General features: G+C 36.2%; 1 protein-coding gene across 14 annotated transcripts in view; it reads right to left on the minus strand.

Moving 5' to 3' along the window:
* The window catches only part of MLLT10 (MLLT10 histone lysine methyltransferase DOT1L cofactor), a 218962-nt gene that overhangs the window by 110137 nt on the left and 92848 nt on the right, over positions 1-15977 (minus strand). For 13 of the 14 annotated variants that reach the window (XM_045874303.3, XM_045874311.2, XM_064591990.1 and 10 more), the window contains 3 exons: positions 13429-13532; positions 11742-11835; positions 9811-9906 (listed from right to left, as the gene is read on the minus strand). In XM_045874303.3, coding sequence (XP_045730259.1) covers positions 9811-9906; positions 11742-11835; positions 13429-13532 — 294 coding nt within the window. The remainder of the gene's footprint in view (positions 1-9810; positions 9907-11741; positions 11836-13428; positions 13533-15977) is intronic. The other variant, XM_045874307.3, reaches the window with a different exon arrangement.

The raw sequence follows: 15977 nt of genomic DNA on the forward strand, positions 1-15977 counted from the left end.
CAAGAGAGGGAACACAAGCAGGGGGAGTGGGAGAGGGAGAAGCAGGCTCCTCGCAGAGCAGGGAGCCCGATGTGGGGCTTGATCCTAGGACCCTAGGATCATGACCTGAGCCAAAGGCAGATGCTTAACCGATTGAGCCACTGGGGCACCCCTTCTTTCTTTATTCTTAGTGGTATGTATACATCAGCAGCAAATCAAATTAGAGAAAATACAGTAAACAGCTTTTCAGAAACTTCCACCTATTTATTCTTAACACTCTCACTGCTTGTAGCTAAGTTTCTGAAATATATAAAAGTCAAATGAAGAGACCACAGAATTTTAAAAATACAAACTGGGTTTTCTCACAGTTATGTTCCCAAATATGTAATTTTGGACAAATTGCTTAGTGTCAGTGTGACTCTAGGTTTTTAATTTGTTTTCCTAGGAAATGAGCATGGCATATTGAATTCAGTAGATGCTTCATAAACACTTATCAAATTTAATTAACATTCATCTCATTTCTTCATCTATGAAAAAGGAAATTAAACTAGTTTAATATAGATAATATATTAACAAATATTTGTATTATTATTGTAGAACAATTTGTTATAGTCACTTAATCTCCATAATGCTATGGTTTTAGAGAGCTGGAAATTAACTCTAAACACCTAAATGCATTTAAGCATTTTAGTCTTTTTATTTTGTGCAATCTTAACCTTACAAAAAATGGTAACTCTACAGACTAAAGAACTTAGCCCTCAGCCAATTCAATTAGTCATTAAATCCGATTTCATGGACATGCCATTTAATTGACGCACACTTTATTAATGTTTGTCTTCAACATCTGAGTTTAAGAAAAATTTCAGGGATGCCTGGGTGGCTCAATTGGTTAAGTGTCTGCCTTCAGCTCAGGTCATGATCCCAGGGTCCTGGATTGAGTCCCACATAGGGCTCCTTGCTCATGGGGGAGCCTGCGTCTCCCTCTGCCTGCCGCTCCCCCTGCTTGTGTGCTCTCTCTCTCTCTCTGACAAATAAAAAAATAAAATAAATTTAAAAAGAATAATGAAGGGCGCCTGGGTGGCTCAGTCATTAAGCGTCTGCCTTCGGCTCAGGTCATGATCCCAGGGTCCTGGGATCGAGTCCCACATCGGGCTCCCTGCTCGGCAGGAAGCCTGCTTCTCCCTCTCCCACTCCCCCTGCTTGTGTTCCTGCTCTCGCTATCTCTCTGTCAAATAAATAAATAAAAATCTTAAAAAAAAAAAAATGAAGTGTTTTTAAAAAAAAGAAAAATTTCAAAAAGGTTATTCACACCAACTTGTTAACTTTCACTTTTCATCTTCTTTGACAAGATATCTATCTCTCTTCTAAGTTACAAGTTCTTCAAAAATCTCTTCTCCCAAACATTCACCAGCCTAATACATTTTTTTAATATTTTATCTTTAGTAGACTCCATGCCCAAGGTGGGGCTCGCACTCACCACCCCGAGACCAAGTGTCACATGCTCTACTGACTGAGCCAGTGAGGTGTCCCCCCAAACATTCACCAGTCTAAATAAGAACATCCTGGAACAATGTATAAGAGTCATAAGAAAAAAAAAAAAGATTCATTAAGAGATTCTTTGCATTAGCATTCTTTTTAAAACATGCAAAAACTTCACCATGTGTACTATACAAAAGAAAAGCTAATTTTTGTAATATATCTGATTTATTTTTTAAAGAAATGTGATTATTAAGCCTCCAAGTAAAAGTCAGAAGGACATCTGAAAAATAACCCATGGACTTTGGAATCAGGCATACTTGGTCTTGAATCCCGGCTCTGTCATTCACTAATAGTTATCTCTTGTTTTTGTCTGCCCATTTTTTTCTTTAGGTAATTCTTCCCTATTCCACGTGGTCTATATATAATATATATAATAGAATCTTTAATCTGGGTTGCTTGTCTTTTTATTATTGAGATAGAAGAATTTTTTTTAAAGATTTTATTTATTTGATAGAGAGAGACAGTGAGAGAGGGAACACACGGAGGGGGAGTGGGAGAGGGAGAAGCAGGCTTCCCGCTGAGCAGTGAGCCCGATGTGGGGCTCGATCCCAGGGCCCTGGGATCATGACCTGAGCCGAAGGCAGACACTTAACGACTGAGCCACCCACGCATCCCTACTCCACATGATCTTGGTAAGACCTTCAAACCATAGTATCCCAAAAGCCTTGACCACAAGAGTGGATGTGTTACCAAAATAAGGCTAATCCTAGGTGGACAAATCTCATAATCCCCAAACATCCTCAATTCCAGCGGTTTTCACTTCAATTCTCTCTTCTTCGATATGCCTATAACATCTTGTGCCAAAAATTATGAAGGGTCTAATATCATACTTGCAATCTAACAAGTTAGCCTGCCAGTTTCATGGATGCTTGAAAAAGACACAAGACTCCTGGGTTGTACACAAAGGGCTTTACACTCACAGCAACAGCAGTAGCCAGAATGCCAGCAATTCCATGGGCTCCCCAAACCCCAATTCTGACAGGATGACTTGAAAAGGGCCAAATGACACTTGCACACATAATGGGTTGTGTTACAGAAGAAGAACCGTGGACTTAGGGAATCTAATTCTGAACAGTAAGCAAGCCTGCTATCATTATCCCAGAAAGAGATACTATCTCTGTATTTTCCATGGCTGTAAGCAAATCTGCCCTTTGCTCTTAATGATGTTGCCTCCATTTTCCAAGGCTGTTCATTACATAAACAACTTCGAAAAGATAATCTGGAACAAAGGCAGTCAAGGCCTCTATTCACAAGATGTGTACAAATGTGAGAGACCCATGGAGATTTGTCTTGCAACAGCTGAAGCCAGAACAGTCCAGTGAAATACTGAACCACCATGATCTATACTTTCTCCATACCTTGCAGTTGATTCACACTCTTACTTGTTCTTGGACCTCACTCAGTCTTCCATGCCCTTGCTCCAACATTTTGTCCAAATCTATGTGACCCTGTTCCCTAGTTTCACTTACATCTATTATCCAACCTTGGATCTCGTGACCCACTACTTTAAACACTTGTGAAAACAACAAACTTGTTTCCTTTTCCTTATCTTTTTATCCAATCTACCTAGCACTATCTCCTTAGGAATCTGTCCAAACCTATTTTCTCTGCTTCATTATCCAGGTGACCAAGTTATTCACCTAAATGCGTCTTTCCTTGTTCCTCCCACAATAAGGGAAGACAGAGTATTCTTATTGTCCACTACTATATCTTAATATCACATATTCCTCCAGTTATTGCCCTATTTCTCTCCTCTTCTTGACATCCAAGATTCTTTAAGAGTTAAATACTCTCATGATTTACATTTCCTCATACCTACTTTATTCATTTACCAACTTCAATTAGCTTCTCCTCTGACCATTACACTGAGACGCCTTCTCAACAAATTCTTCAGCACTAAATCCAAAGGACATATATTGTTTGTGCCTTATATTAGTTGATCTTTCATATGCAATCTAAATGCTGAGCACTAACTTTCTTGAAATACACACTTCTCCTTAATTCCAAAACATACCAGGTCTCTTCTAACTTTCCTCCTATATCTATGGCTACTTCTGATTTCCTCTGTAGAATCTTCCCTTCCCTATTACTGATGAAGAAAGTGAGAAAGGGAGAGAAGCTCTAATTTACAGTAGAGTGCCCATTAATGGATGTAGAATGAATTATGGGAAATCACCTTTTGTCAAACACTATTTTAGGTAGAATCATCAATGGATGCTAAAACTTGTGGGTGAAAATTTAATGGGAAACAGGGTATCCGCCCAATTCTCAGGGTGTGGTAGCCAGCCTCCAAGAGTTTCCCATGATCTTTGCCCCTAGGTAGTATCCAACGACACCGAACAGGTTGCTCTGTGTAACTAATAGAATACTGCAAAAATGAGTGTCTTAAGTGGTTAAAATGGCAAATAATATTTTATATATGTTTTACCACAAAAAAAAATGTTTTTTAAAAAAGGCATTCAACAAGGAAAAAAGACAATGTGTAACATCAGGGCTAATCACAAAAAAAGCTGCAGCTTCCACCTTGCTCTCTATCTTAGATCACTCACCCTGGGGAAAGCTACTGCCAGGTCATAAGGACACTTATGCAGCCAGAAAATGAGGTTCTTGCTCAGCCAGCAAAAACATGCTAGCCATGTGAATAAGCCATCATGGAAGCATATCCTCCAGTCTGAATCAAGCCTTCAAATGACTATATTCCTGCCAAAATTTTTACTATAATCGGATGAGAGACCTTGAGCTAGAAATACCCTAAGTCCAAATTCCAGACCCACAGAAACTGAGACAATAAATGTTTATTATAATTAAGCCACTAAGTTTTAGGGAAATTTGTTGTGCTGCAATAGGTAAGTGATTCAGAATTTGTTACAAGGAATGGGATGCTACTAAAACAAAAAACCTAAAACTGTGGAAGTTGCATGGAAATAAGCAACGGACAAAAGCTAGAAGGACTTTCAGACTATGAGTGAAAACCTAATGAATACTGAAGAGATGTTACTAGAAACCTTACGGCCTTCCATGTGGCTGCTATCCAGGGCATAAAAGAAAGTGAGAGAAATTTAATTGAAAATTAGAGGGAAAGGGGTCCCTGTTATATAGAAGCTGGAAGTTTAGCTACATTGTTGCCTATGGTAACACAGAAAATAGAAAGTGTATTTAATGAATTGGATGACTTAACCAGGTAATTTTTTAGGTAGTATGTTGAAAGTGCAATCTAATTTTTTACTTAAAAAAAAAAATACAGGAGTATAAACTAAATTAGGAAAGGCTACTTGCTGGTTCTGAAAATTCATATACTCTACAAAAAGCAAACAATATAAAAGTAAGGAACGGTTTCCAGAAAAAGACAAAACCTAGGCCACTCTCAGAAAACCATTCCATGAAAAGGTTGAAGCAAGGCTGTGACTGTAAAATCCATTGTTAAGATGAAGGCAGGGGTGCCTGGGTGGCTCAGTCAGTTAAGCGTCTGACTCTTGATTTTATTCAGGTCATGATCTCAGGGTCCTGGGATCCAGCTCCACAGCAGGCTCCACACTCAGTGGGGAGTCAGCTTGAGATTCTTTCCCTCTGCTCCTCCCCCCACACACGCATGCATGCATGCTCTCTCTCTCGAATAAGTAAATGACTCGTTAAAAAAAAAAACAAGGCAATGCCTCCAAGAACCTAAAACAGGGCTTCAGAGACGTCAAGGTCATGAAAGACAAAGAATGAGGAAATACTCCAGAATGAACAGACTGAAAAAACTAAAGAGACATGAAAACTAAATGCAGTGTGTGATCCTGGATTGGATTCTGGACCAGAAAAAAAGTTTCCCTCTTCAGTATGGATGATATTAGTGGGTGAAATTTGAATAGGACCTGCAGATTACCTAACAGCTCTATGAAAAATGTTAATTTACTAATTTTGATCAGTGTACTGTAATCAAGTAGGAAATTCCATTTTTTATTAAAACTACACATTAAAGTAGTACACTCAGGCTAAAGGGATATTGTATTTCTAATTTATTCTGTAGTAATTCAGAAAAAGATTATAGAGAGAATGAGAAAGCAGGACAGCAAAGAGGGGAGTGGAGAGAGGACAAGCTTAAAATGTCAATATTTTGAAAATCTGGGTGAGTGATACAGAGAAATAATGTGTAATATTTCTCTACTTCTCTCAAAGTCTAAAATTATTGCAAAATCAAAAGTTAAAAAAAATTTTAATCTTTCTGGCTGGCTGCCCAACACCTCAGAATGAAGAATCAAACTGGCATCACTTATAAAATTCCCCAGGAACTGGCCCCTTCTTAATGAAGTAGTCTCCTGTCACTCTTCAGCCCTACCAAACTCACATCCCAGGCATTCTAAACTGAAAGCCCTGCCCTCTCTTAACTCTCTGCACATGCAGAGAAGCTTAAAGCTTTAACTTAAGTGGAAGATTTCCAAAAGGAAAAAGTACACAAAAAAGGGAAGGGGATGACAGGTAACTCTCAATGCTGAAAAGTTTTAAAAAGATACCTAAAGAAGTAATGACAACCCTGAAATGAGAGTTTTATTCCTCTGAGGGCCACAGAAGTAGCCCAGTTCTTTTTTTTTTTTTTTTTTTTGAAGATTTTCTTTATTTGATAGAGAGAGAGAGCACAAGCAAGGGGAGCAGCAGAGGGAGAGGGAGAAGCAGACTTCCCACTGAGCAAGGAGCCCAATGCAGGACTCCATCCCAGGACCCCGGGATCATGACCTGAACCTAAGGCAGATGCTTAACATACTGAGCCACCCAGGCAGCCCAGCCCAGTTCTCTTCAAAAAAATTAGTAGTCCTAAAGGAAAGGAAGTCCAGTCAATCCCTGAGGCTCACAAAACACTAACTGAAAAACCTACCTCCCACAAACACCCACCCAACATAGGCTAACAGTATTTACGTTAGCAATACCCACTTGGAAATTCATGCATTTCCACATAATACTGTCACTAATGGTGACTCTGTTGTAAAGTATTAGAAGTACAGAACTATACTTTTAATACATTATGAATTAGTTTAACATTAATGAGTGGGGAGAGGGTGTGTCTGAAGATCAACTGAACTGGTACAAGATTATCTCAATGTAATAAATAACCACTGATTTCTAAATAAAGACCTACAAATTAGGCTTCAGAAAAAAATCCTTTCTGAAGTTCAGAACATCCCAATACAACCACATATTGCCATGTCTGATACATCTCTGCATTTCCTAACCCTAGCCCACATCTCACTCTGTGGCAGTGTTTCTGTAACACAAAAATACTAGGCTTAAAAGAAAATTCTAGGGGCGCCTGGGTGGCTCAGTCGGTTAAGCGTCTGCCTTCGGCTCAGGTCACGATCCCAGGGCCTGGGATCGAGCCCCGCATGGGGCTCCCTGCCCAGCAGGAAGCCTGCTTCTCCCTCTCCCACCCTCCCTGCTTGTGTTCCCTCTCTCGCTGTGTCTCTCTCTGTGAAATAAACAAAATCTTAAAAAAAAAAAAAAAAATTCTATTTTACAAGGAACATTCATCATCTTAGAAGATATTCTTCTTAAACAATACCTAATGATTCTAACTGTTTAATGAATGAAATTATACCCCTCCTCTACATAGCTTCAATTCATTTCAAACACGTACTTTGATTCCTTTAAAAAAATATATATGCCAATTTTTCAATTTTTATGGAAACTGTCCTTTATTCAAAGTCGTATCTCACTATTAAATCTTCCTCTCTCCTTGTTGGGATTTCATAGTTAATATCTAACCAGTATTAATATACCTTGGGTCACACAGAAATTCTCTGAGAAGCAAAAACTATGTATTTTTTAATTTTCTCATAGTTATATAAAAAGTTAACTTATAAATCATTTATTTCATTTTTAAATAAGTTATTTGGATAGCACAATATTTAGTAGAAATATTCTTTATCACCACTTACTTATAATACAAGATATTTCAAAATATTTTAAAATATGTGCCAGTATGAAGGAGATAAAAAAAATTCAAAGGGAGAGTGACTCCAACGTATCTTATGAACAATACCACCAAAATTTAGCTCGCAATATATAGTATTTTAAAATACTAAAGTCTGAATGGATTGTGTTATGCTTCAATGCAACATTTTATAATATGGTAAGCATATCTGAGACAAACCTACTAGGTGTTAAAATCTTAAAAGAGGTAGGGCGCCTGGGTGGCTCAGTTGGTTAAGCGACTGCCTTCGGCTCAGGTCATGATCCTGGAGTTCCAGGATCGAGTCCCGCATCGGGTTCCCTGCTCAGCGGGGAGTCTGCTTCTCCCTCTGACCCTCTCCCCTCTCATGTGCTCTCTCTCTCTCTCTCATTCTCTCTCTCAAATAAATAAATAAAACCTTTAAAAAAAAAAATCTTAAAAGAGGTAAAGAGGGATGGGGAGTACGATAGTGTATCATACCAGATCTTTTCAGCTATATTATCACTTACTTAACATCATAACATAATTAAAGTCCCTTCCCAAATATTCCCAAGGCAAGCGAACAAGTCTAACAATAATAAATTCATACTATGTTTACCTCACAGCCTTTATAAATAAGAAAAACTGTTACAAAATAAAATGTACAAATGGATTTTAAGTTTGACAACAAAATCAAATTATACTAAACTTATATACGCCAAAAGTAAAATGCAAATAGTATTTACATACTAATGAAAATACCAACTGCTAAAATTTATAGCTAACCAGGTTTGACTAAACACAATGTTTTTATCTAGTATTCAACAACTGCAAAAAACTCCTAAAATGAAAAATCTCATTCCTAGAGCAAAAAAAAAAAAAAAGATCAATAAATATAATCAATAGCACTATATTTATTAAACACTATATGACATTTAATAATTGTCCATTAAAAATATCATGACAGGGCATATATTAAGATAAATATGATCATACCATGAACACTTCTTTAAACAAGATAATGCTCATGAAATGACTGAAGAGAAGAATTTCATCAGGAAGACTTTCTCCTCACAATTTATAATGAGTCCTACCTGTATCCCTCATTCGTGGATTCAAAGGGTTACATAAAATCTCACAGTGTTTCTTAGTAAAACTGCTAATTAAACCCAATCTGCCATTTTCCCTTCAGCAATCCAAACAACAAAAGACAGCAAGGTAGAACCCTATAATTGTCACTATCACAAAACCACCCCATTAAAGAAGATGAATATGTATACTTGCTGCCTAAAGATTTAGAAAACACATATATAAACCTAACAAATGCTCTAAAGGTGAATATAAAGTTATAATTATTATTTCGCTCACAACTGGAAATTTAATTTCAAAATTAAAAATTTAAGCTTTTAAAATGTTTACCATGAAAAAAGGCACAGATATTCAAACCGAATCTATTCCCAAACTCTAAGTATTTACAAACATGAAAACGTTCCAAACTATTTTATACCAACTATTTAAGAGTAATGTTATTTTCTAACTGAAAAGTCTTTTTTTTTTTTTTTTTTTTTAAGATTTTATTTATTTATTTGACAGAGAGAGACACAGCGAGAGAGGGAATACAAGCAGGGGGAATGGGAGAGGGAGAAGCAGGCTTCCCACGGAGCAGGGAGCCCAATGTGGGGCTCGATCCCAGGACCCTGGGATCACGACCTGAGCCGAAGGCAGACGCCTAACGACTGAGCCACCCAGGCGCCCTGAAAAGTCTTTTTTATCCTCACTTTGTTAAAAACAATTCACAGTAGTAGCCTTTTCCTATGTTGACAATTATGTCCTATGAATGATACTACAGTACTTATTATTAGTTCACTAAAAAATTACTCATATCCTTTAAAATAGCAGAAAACAGTAAGTCAGAAGACAGATTAGTTATCAGGCAAGCTTTTAGGGCTTTATTATTAGCACCACTGGGGGGAAAAACAGTCAAGAATATACAGAATTTCAAAACTGTTCCATTATAAAGTGAAAAAGCTGATGAGATTTTTACTTACATGTGAAATAATCAGTTAATAATATATAGCCACAAACTATTACTGCTGAAGTCACCTAAAGATTTCACAAGATGACCACAGCAACAACACATGCAAGAAATCTCTCTCATGCTTTCAATTTGTATTTCAAATTTTCAGCTAAAGTAGGTTCTGCCATACAAACATATTCACAAATATGGCATTATTTTAAACCTATTCTTTGACTTTATACTCTCAGTCAAAAATTTTCAGTATTTCAATGTCTCCATCCAGCTATCAAGAACTTAATTTTATCTAAAAAAGGGAAAAAAATCTATTAAGTAGATGTGCTACATATATAGCAACAACAAATCCACTTACTTTTTTCTCTTTCTCATGATGTTTATCCTGAGAGTGAGAGGAAGAATCACTTAAACTTTGATCATATGACCTATTAGATCCCCGTTTGCTCTTTTTCTAAAAAAGAAAATATATATACATAGATGTATATGTATATAAAAAATTTTAAATAATCTTTTTGTTAGGCTTAACCAATTCAAGTGTGTAGTATTTAAAAATGTCTACTGAAGTAAAAAAAAATTCCCACTATTTCAAACTATATAATCCAGTTTAGACACCATTCATATATATTGTCTATTACATTCATTATAAAAGAAAATCTAAACCTAAATTGAACATTAATGCCATATTTTTGTACATTTATTAAAATGTGTGAAAATAGACTATAATTTCAAATAAGCAGTAGCTTATCTGTTACAAAACCACCTCTTGAAGAAATCAACTATAATTTTCAATGTCTTCTTTAAAAAAGAAAAGGAGTTTCAACCAAAATAGAGAATGCCATACTGAGGAAGGATGCCAAGACTAGAAGAAAAGAAAATATTTGAAGAGTTACTTTTTGCCACACTAGGAAAAGCAAGAAGCCTTTTAATCTCGTATTTTCAGTATTAAGGCATGGTTTTCTAAAAATTTGTCTCTGCAGTTCATTAAGAAAAAAAATTAAAGGAAATGTCAGCATTAGACCCATGCATTTTTCAAAGCATTACTAAAAGTACTGCACATTTCTATTTAAAATACTTAAACAATTTCATAATAAAGTATGACAGCAAGAGTTATTTGAGGTGTTTAAAACTTAGTGGTACCATAACTAGTTTAAATTAGATAAAAATGACTATGAAAGGTATTCAAATTACATGCAAATGTAGAGGTTATACAATCTTATTAAATTATTAAAGACTTCTCCTCTCTAGCAAATGGGATAACAACATGTCAATAATTAGCAATGAGAAAGTCCTGTTTACACAAACTCAAAATCCATCTTCATTATTTCTAGATTTTTTTCTACATCATCTTCTATTTAGAAAATTAAGATTCCAATACGCTTTTCACATCTCGGAAGCAAAATTTTCAATTTTACTATCTCAAAATTTCTCTTAAAGCACTTCAATATTCTTTGTCAGCCCTTAAAATAAAAGTCTTCAATATCAAACAACATATTTACATAACCTTAAGTATTTTAATATGCATGAACCAGAATAGTCATGAGCTGATTTCATGAGAAAGGGGCCCCTAATGATACTGTTTCTTTAAAAGAAAGGAAGAAAAAAATAGTCGCACTCACAGGGGAAAGGTATTAAGAAAAAAAAAAAAAGACACTAAAAAAAAACAAAGAAGACTTACACTTTCAGTGTATACATCTAACTGTTATCAGTAAAGACTAAAAAAATAGACACTTAGGACATTAAATATTGATCCTTCAAAGGAACACGGACACAATATATGTTAACAGCTAATCAAATTTTACCAACTCAAACATCCACGTGACTGTAACAGTAAAGATTGGCAAAATCTAAAATATTCCCAAAGTTGTATTTAAATATATTTTTCTCAATATAGTCAACTAAGAAGTTACAAAACAGCTTTTAGTTTTACTATCTCCTAGTAAATAAAAATGAAAATAAAGAGTAATTAGCAAAAAGATGAGAAACAAGTGATAGAAAATCACAAAATGTATAATCATTTCAAAAAATGAATTTAAATGAAAATAGTGTTAGATTATAAAGTACTAACGTGCTTCTTCTACTAATGTATCCTATTTACTATTAATAGAAATTAAATCTTTAAAATTTACTCGATCTTTTAATTCCTAGTAAAGAACATTCGAAGCAAACGATCCCATGCAAAAATCAAGAGAAAGGGAATAGCTATTATGCCTTTATTATAAAAGAGTCAACTCTGTTGTTAAAACTATCTGTTATCATTTTAATGTTAAATTCAAGATAAATTCTTACCAGCTTACTAAAATGGTATTTACAGTAGCCACAGTATTGGACATTATCTGCACCATTACCTTCTTCTTCACAAAGTAGTCCAGCAAACTGAGCACTGAAAATAAAAGCCAAAAAATATATATACGATACATATACACACATACTAAACTTCAAACTACAGTATATATAAATTAAAATCACTTCCAAGCAGGGCGCCTGGGTGGCTCAGTCGGTTAAGCGACTGCCTTCGGCTCAGGTCATGATCCTGGAGTCCCGGGATCGAGTCCCCACATCAGGCTCCCTGCTCTGCGGGGAGCCTGCTTCTCCCTCTCCCCCTTCCCCTGCTTGTGTTCCCTCTCTCACTGTGTCTCTCTCTGTCAAATAAATAAATAAAATCTTTAAAAAAAAAAAAAAAAATCACTTCCAAGCATGTAAGATTTGTAATTAAACCTTAACATCTCCTAAGAGAAAAGGGGAAAATGAAAGGCTTTATTCTTAATGTGACCAAGTACATTTCACCTCAACCTCTGATTGGTATTTTCTAAAGTTGTATTTGTAGTTTATAATAAACTTTTGGTCCATCCATCTCTAATAAGGATGAAGACTTATAAATGTTTTATGTTACCAAATAGACATTAAATTGCTTTAAGATACCCCTCACCCCATAATTAACATTTCATTTTACTTCTTCAATCTGTATCACAGGTACAAATAGTAAGGCCACTCCTCTAAAAGGGTGAAATGACTTGTGATGGGATGTGCCCATAGATGCAGATTACATTCTGTTACAAGGAAAATGCTTCTGTGTTTTCCAGTCAAAACCAATGGAAGAAAGAGAATTAAAACCTAAAGTTATGATATTCATTTTTTCAAAAAAACACAAAGCGCTGAAGTTTACGATCATCATCTTGTCAATCTGTCATCAGCACAACTGCCACTTTTAACATTTCAAAATTACAATAGTATTAGTATATATCTGTACCCAAAAAAGAACTTTCATCTTTGAAAAATTAAGTTATTAACAGAATTTATAAAACCAAAAATCTTTTCCATTCCCCAAAAGTAATCTAAAATGGACTTCTTAAATCCATACACTAAAAGCTCAGGAAATAAAGCATATGCCTATACTAGCTGCTAGATACAGACTATTTCTTAAAAGTGACAAGTACATGGATTATCCCCAAACTCTAATTTTGAACTGTTGTCTATTATGCTGAATATTTTATTTTAGGATAATCTTTGTCCTTGAGATTTTATGCCAAGGAAAGTATCTAAGTAACTTTTTAGGAAGCAGCCACTATTGTACTGTGAATATGATGGTGATTGCTTTTTCCCCTCTTCAAACACAAAGTAAAGAAAAACAATCATTCATTAAATCCTTATTAATACTTCAGGCACTACACTAAGTTTACCTACATCAGCTCTTCCAGTCCTAACAACAAACCAAAGGTTAGGTAACCAACACCAATATTTTAAACAAAGTGCAACTAAATAAAACATGAGAACCAGAGTTCACCTATTCAAAATTCACTCTGATAAATTCAATTATTAGAATCATCTTTGTTATAAATAAGAAAATCTAAACATAGAAACTATCCCAATAAAATTTACTGTAAATATTTGGATACCTAAACCTTTAACTTACAAGGTATTCCTTTGTACAAAGTACAAGAATCTCAGTTCTATACAATGATAGAAAGATACTTACCATGTCACATGGAAAGCCTGTCGACATCCATGTTTATTACAGGTCATGCAAGCACCAGTGGCTGCTTTGCTTTCTCTTCCTTGTTCATCACAAATGTAGCAAGTCTTAGTATAGAGAAAATAAACAAAATGAAGCAAAAACCTTAAAGTGCTTTACAGAAATGAATTTTACAATTATCTTCAGAAGTCAAGATTGGGTTTACTATCTACCCTGCTTTACTTCAAAACATGAATTCATTTTTTCTGACAGTAATCTAATTTTTACAAACATGAAAACATAAACAACAAGGACATGAAAAGAGTCCCAGCAGGATCTCACAAAAGCCCAGTCTTCCTTAGGCTCAAACACCCTACACGATAGGAAGAATATTCACAGGCCCTGAGGTCAGCGGACAGGACACAGCCTACGATACCTTGGTCTTAAAACTTCCTCACCAATATTCAACTGATTTGTAACAAGAGTGTAAAAAGAGGTCTGTCTTTCGTTTCTGCTGTAAGTAAGTATACCTAAGGGAGTTTAACACAGAGAGCTGGGACCTAAGAGATGAAGGATGGTCCTATGTGAGTGAGCAAAATTTAGGCCATTTCAGCTGTTCACAGGAATCCCACATGGGCTGTCATTCAGCCTGCCAACCTGACATACTGAGCCTGAGAGGAAGACACTTTAGCTAAGGAGGTCAGATGTGTCTCCAGGAGGAACTGGCCAGTGAACACTCCCAGCAACTTTTCCTGACATCTAGTCCTTTTCCCAGGTAAAAATAGCTGATAAACAGTACCACTTTTTCATTAAAGACTGAATTAGATAAATGGCAATCTATAAGTATCAGTGTATACTGAATAAAGTTATCAGCTGACTAGAAGTTAAGTATACAAAAATAAGGTCTACATAAAATCAGATGATACACTTCTAAAAAGAAACCAACTTCTTTCTGCACAGTAATGAGGTATATATAACCTAGCCAACTTCAATAGGACCACATGTATTTTTAAACCTAGAGAGGTTTCCCCCACTATGCACTGTGGTGCCAAATAATACTATTCAACAGTATTTACAAGAACACAGTTCTCAAAAAAGCCTTGTATCAAGTCAGGTAAATCAATTTAAACTCCTCTGTTGAAAAACAAGGACTCAGGGGTGCCTGGGTGGCTTAGTCAGTTAAGCATCTGCCTTCAGCTCAGGTCATGATCCCAGAGTCCTGGGATGGAGCCCTGTGTCGGGGGGAGCCTGCTTCTCCCTCTCCCTCTACTGCTCCCCCTGCTTGTGCTCTCTCTCTCTCTGTCAAATATATAAATAACAATGTTTAAAAAGAAAAACAAGGACTCAGGGTGAACTGAATTACAAAAATTATTTTATAACTCTAACAAGTAAAATCCAAAGTTACAACAAAACCAACCCAGATACACTGCATAAGAGCATCTCTACCCATTCAAATTACAAAAAGAAAGTACCAACAATTACAATGGAAGAATGTAACATACATTTTTTTTTAAAGATTTTATTTATTTATTTGACAGAGAGAAACAGTGAGAGAGGGAACACAAGCAGGGGGAGTGGGTGTGGGAGAAGCAGGCTTCCCACTGAGCAGGGAGCCCAATGCGGGGCTCGATCCCAGGATCCTGGGATCATGACCTGAGCCGAAGGCAAACACTTAACCACTGAGCTACCCAGGCACCCCTGTAACATACATTTTTTAACCTACAAATGATCAAGAATATTTAAAAATGAAAAGACAGAGCAGACTGAAACAGTAACATTTTATGTAACAAAATTCAGAGAAAATATGCAATGGTCTTTAAACAATCTCTCAATAACTTCCAAAGCAGACAGTGAAAAGAAGACATTTGACCATTCAATAAAACTAAAAATTATGATGGTATTAAAAAGAAAGGGAAGCAAGGGCAAAAATGAACTATTGGGACTTCATCAAGATAAAAAGCTTGTGGGGTGCCTGGGTGGTTCAGTCGTTAAGTGTCTGCCTTCGGCTCAGGTCATGATCCCAGGATCCTGGGAGCGAGCCCCACATTGGGCTCCCTGCTCTGCGGGGAGCCTGCTTCTCCCTCTCCCACTTCCCCTGCTGTGTTCCCTCTCTCGCTGTGTCTCTCTCGGTCAAATAAATAAATTAAATCTTAAAAAGAAGAAAAAAAGATAAAAAGCTTTTGCACAGCAAAGGAAAGAGTCAACAAAACCAAAAGACAACCAACAGAATGGGAGAAGATATTTGCAAATGACATATCAGATAAAGGGCTAGTATCCAAAATCTATAAAGAACTTATCAAACTCAACACCCAAAGAACAAAGAATCCAGTCAAGAAATGGGCAGAAGACATAAACAGACATTTTTCCAAAGAAGACATCCAAATGGCCAACAGACACATGAAAAAGTGCTCAACATCGCTCGGCATCAGGGAAATCCAAATCAAAACCTCAATGAGATACCACCTCACACCAGTCAGATGGCTAAAATTAACAAGTCAGGAAACGACAGATGTTGGCGGGGATGCAGAGAAAGGGGAACCCTCCTACATTGTTGGTGGGAATGCAAGCTGGTA

This window comes from Mirounga angustirostris, unplaced genomic scaffold (assembly GCF_029215605.1).
Source record: "Mirounga angustirostris isolate CCGP_5_RB_7025 unplaced genomic scaffold, mMirAng1.0.hap1 SCAF_5, whole genome shotgun sequence".
Classification (NCBI taxonomy): Eukaryota; Metazoa; Chordata; class Mammalia; order Carnivora; family Phocidae; genus Mirounga; species Mirounga angustirostris.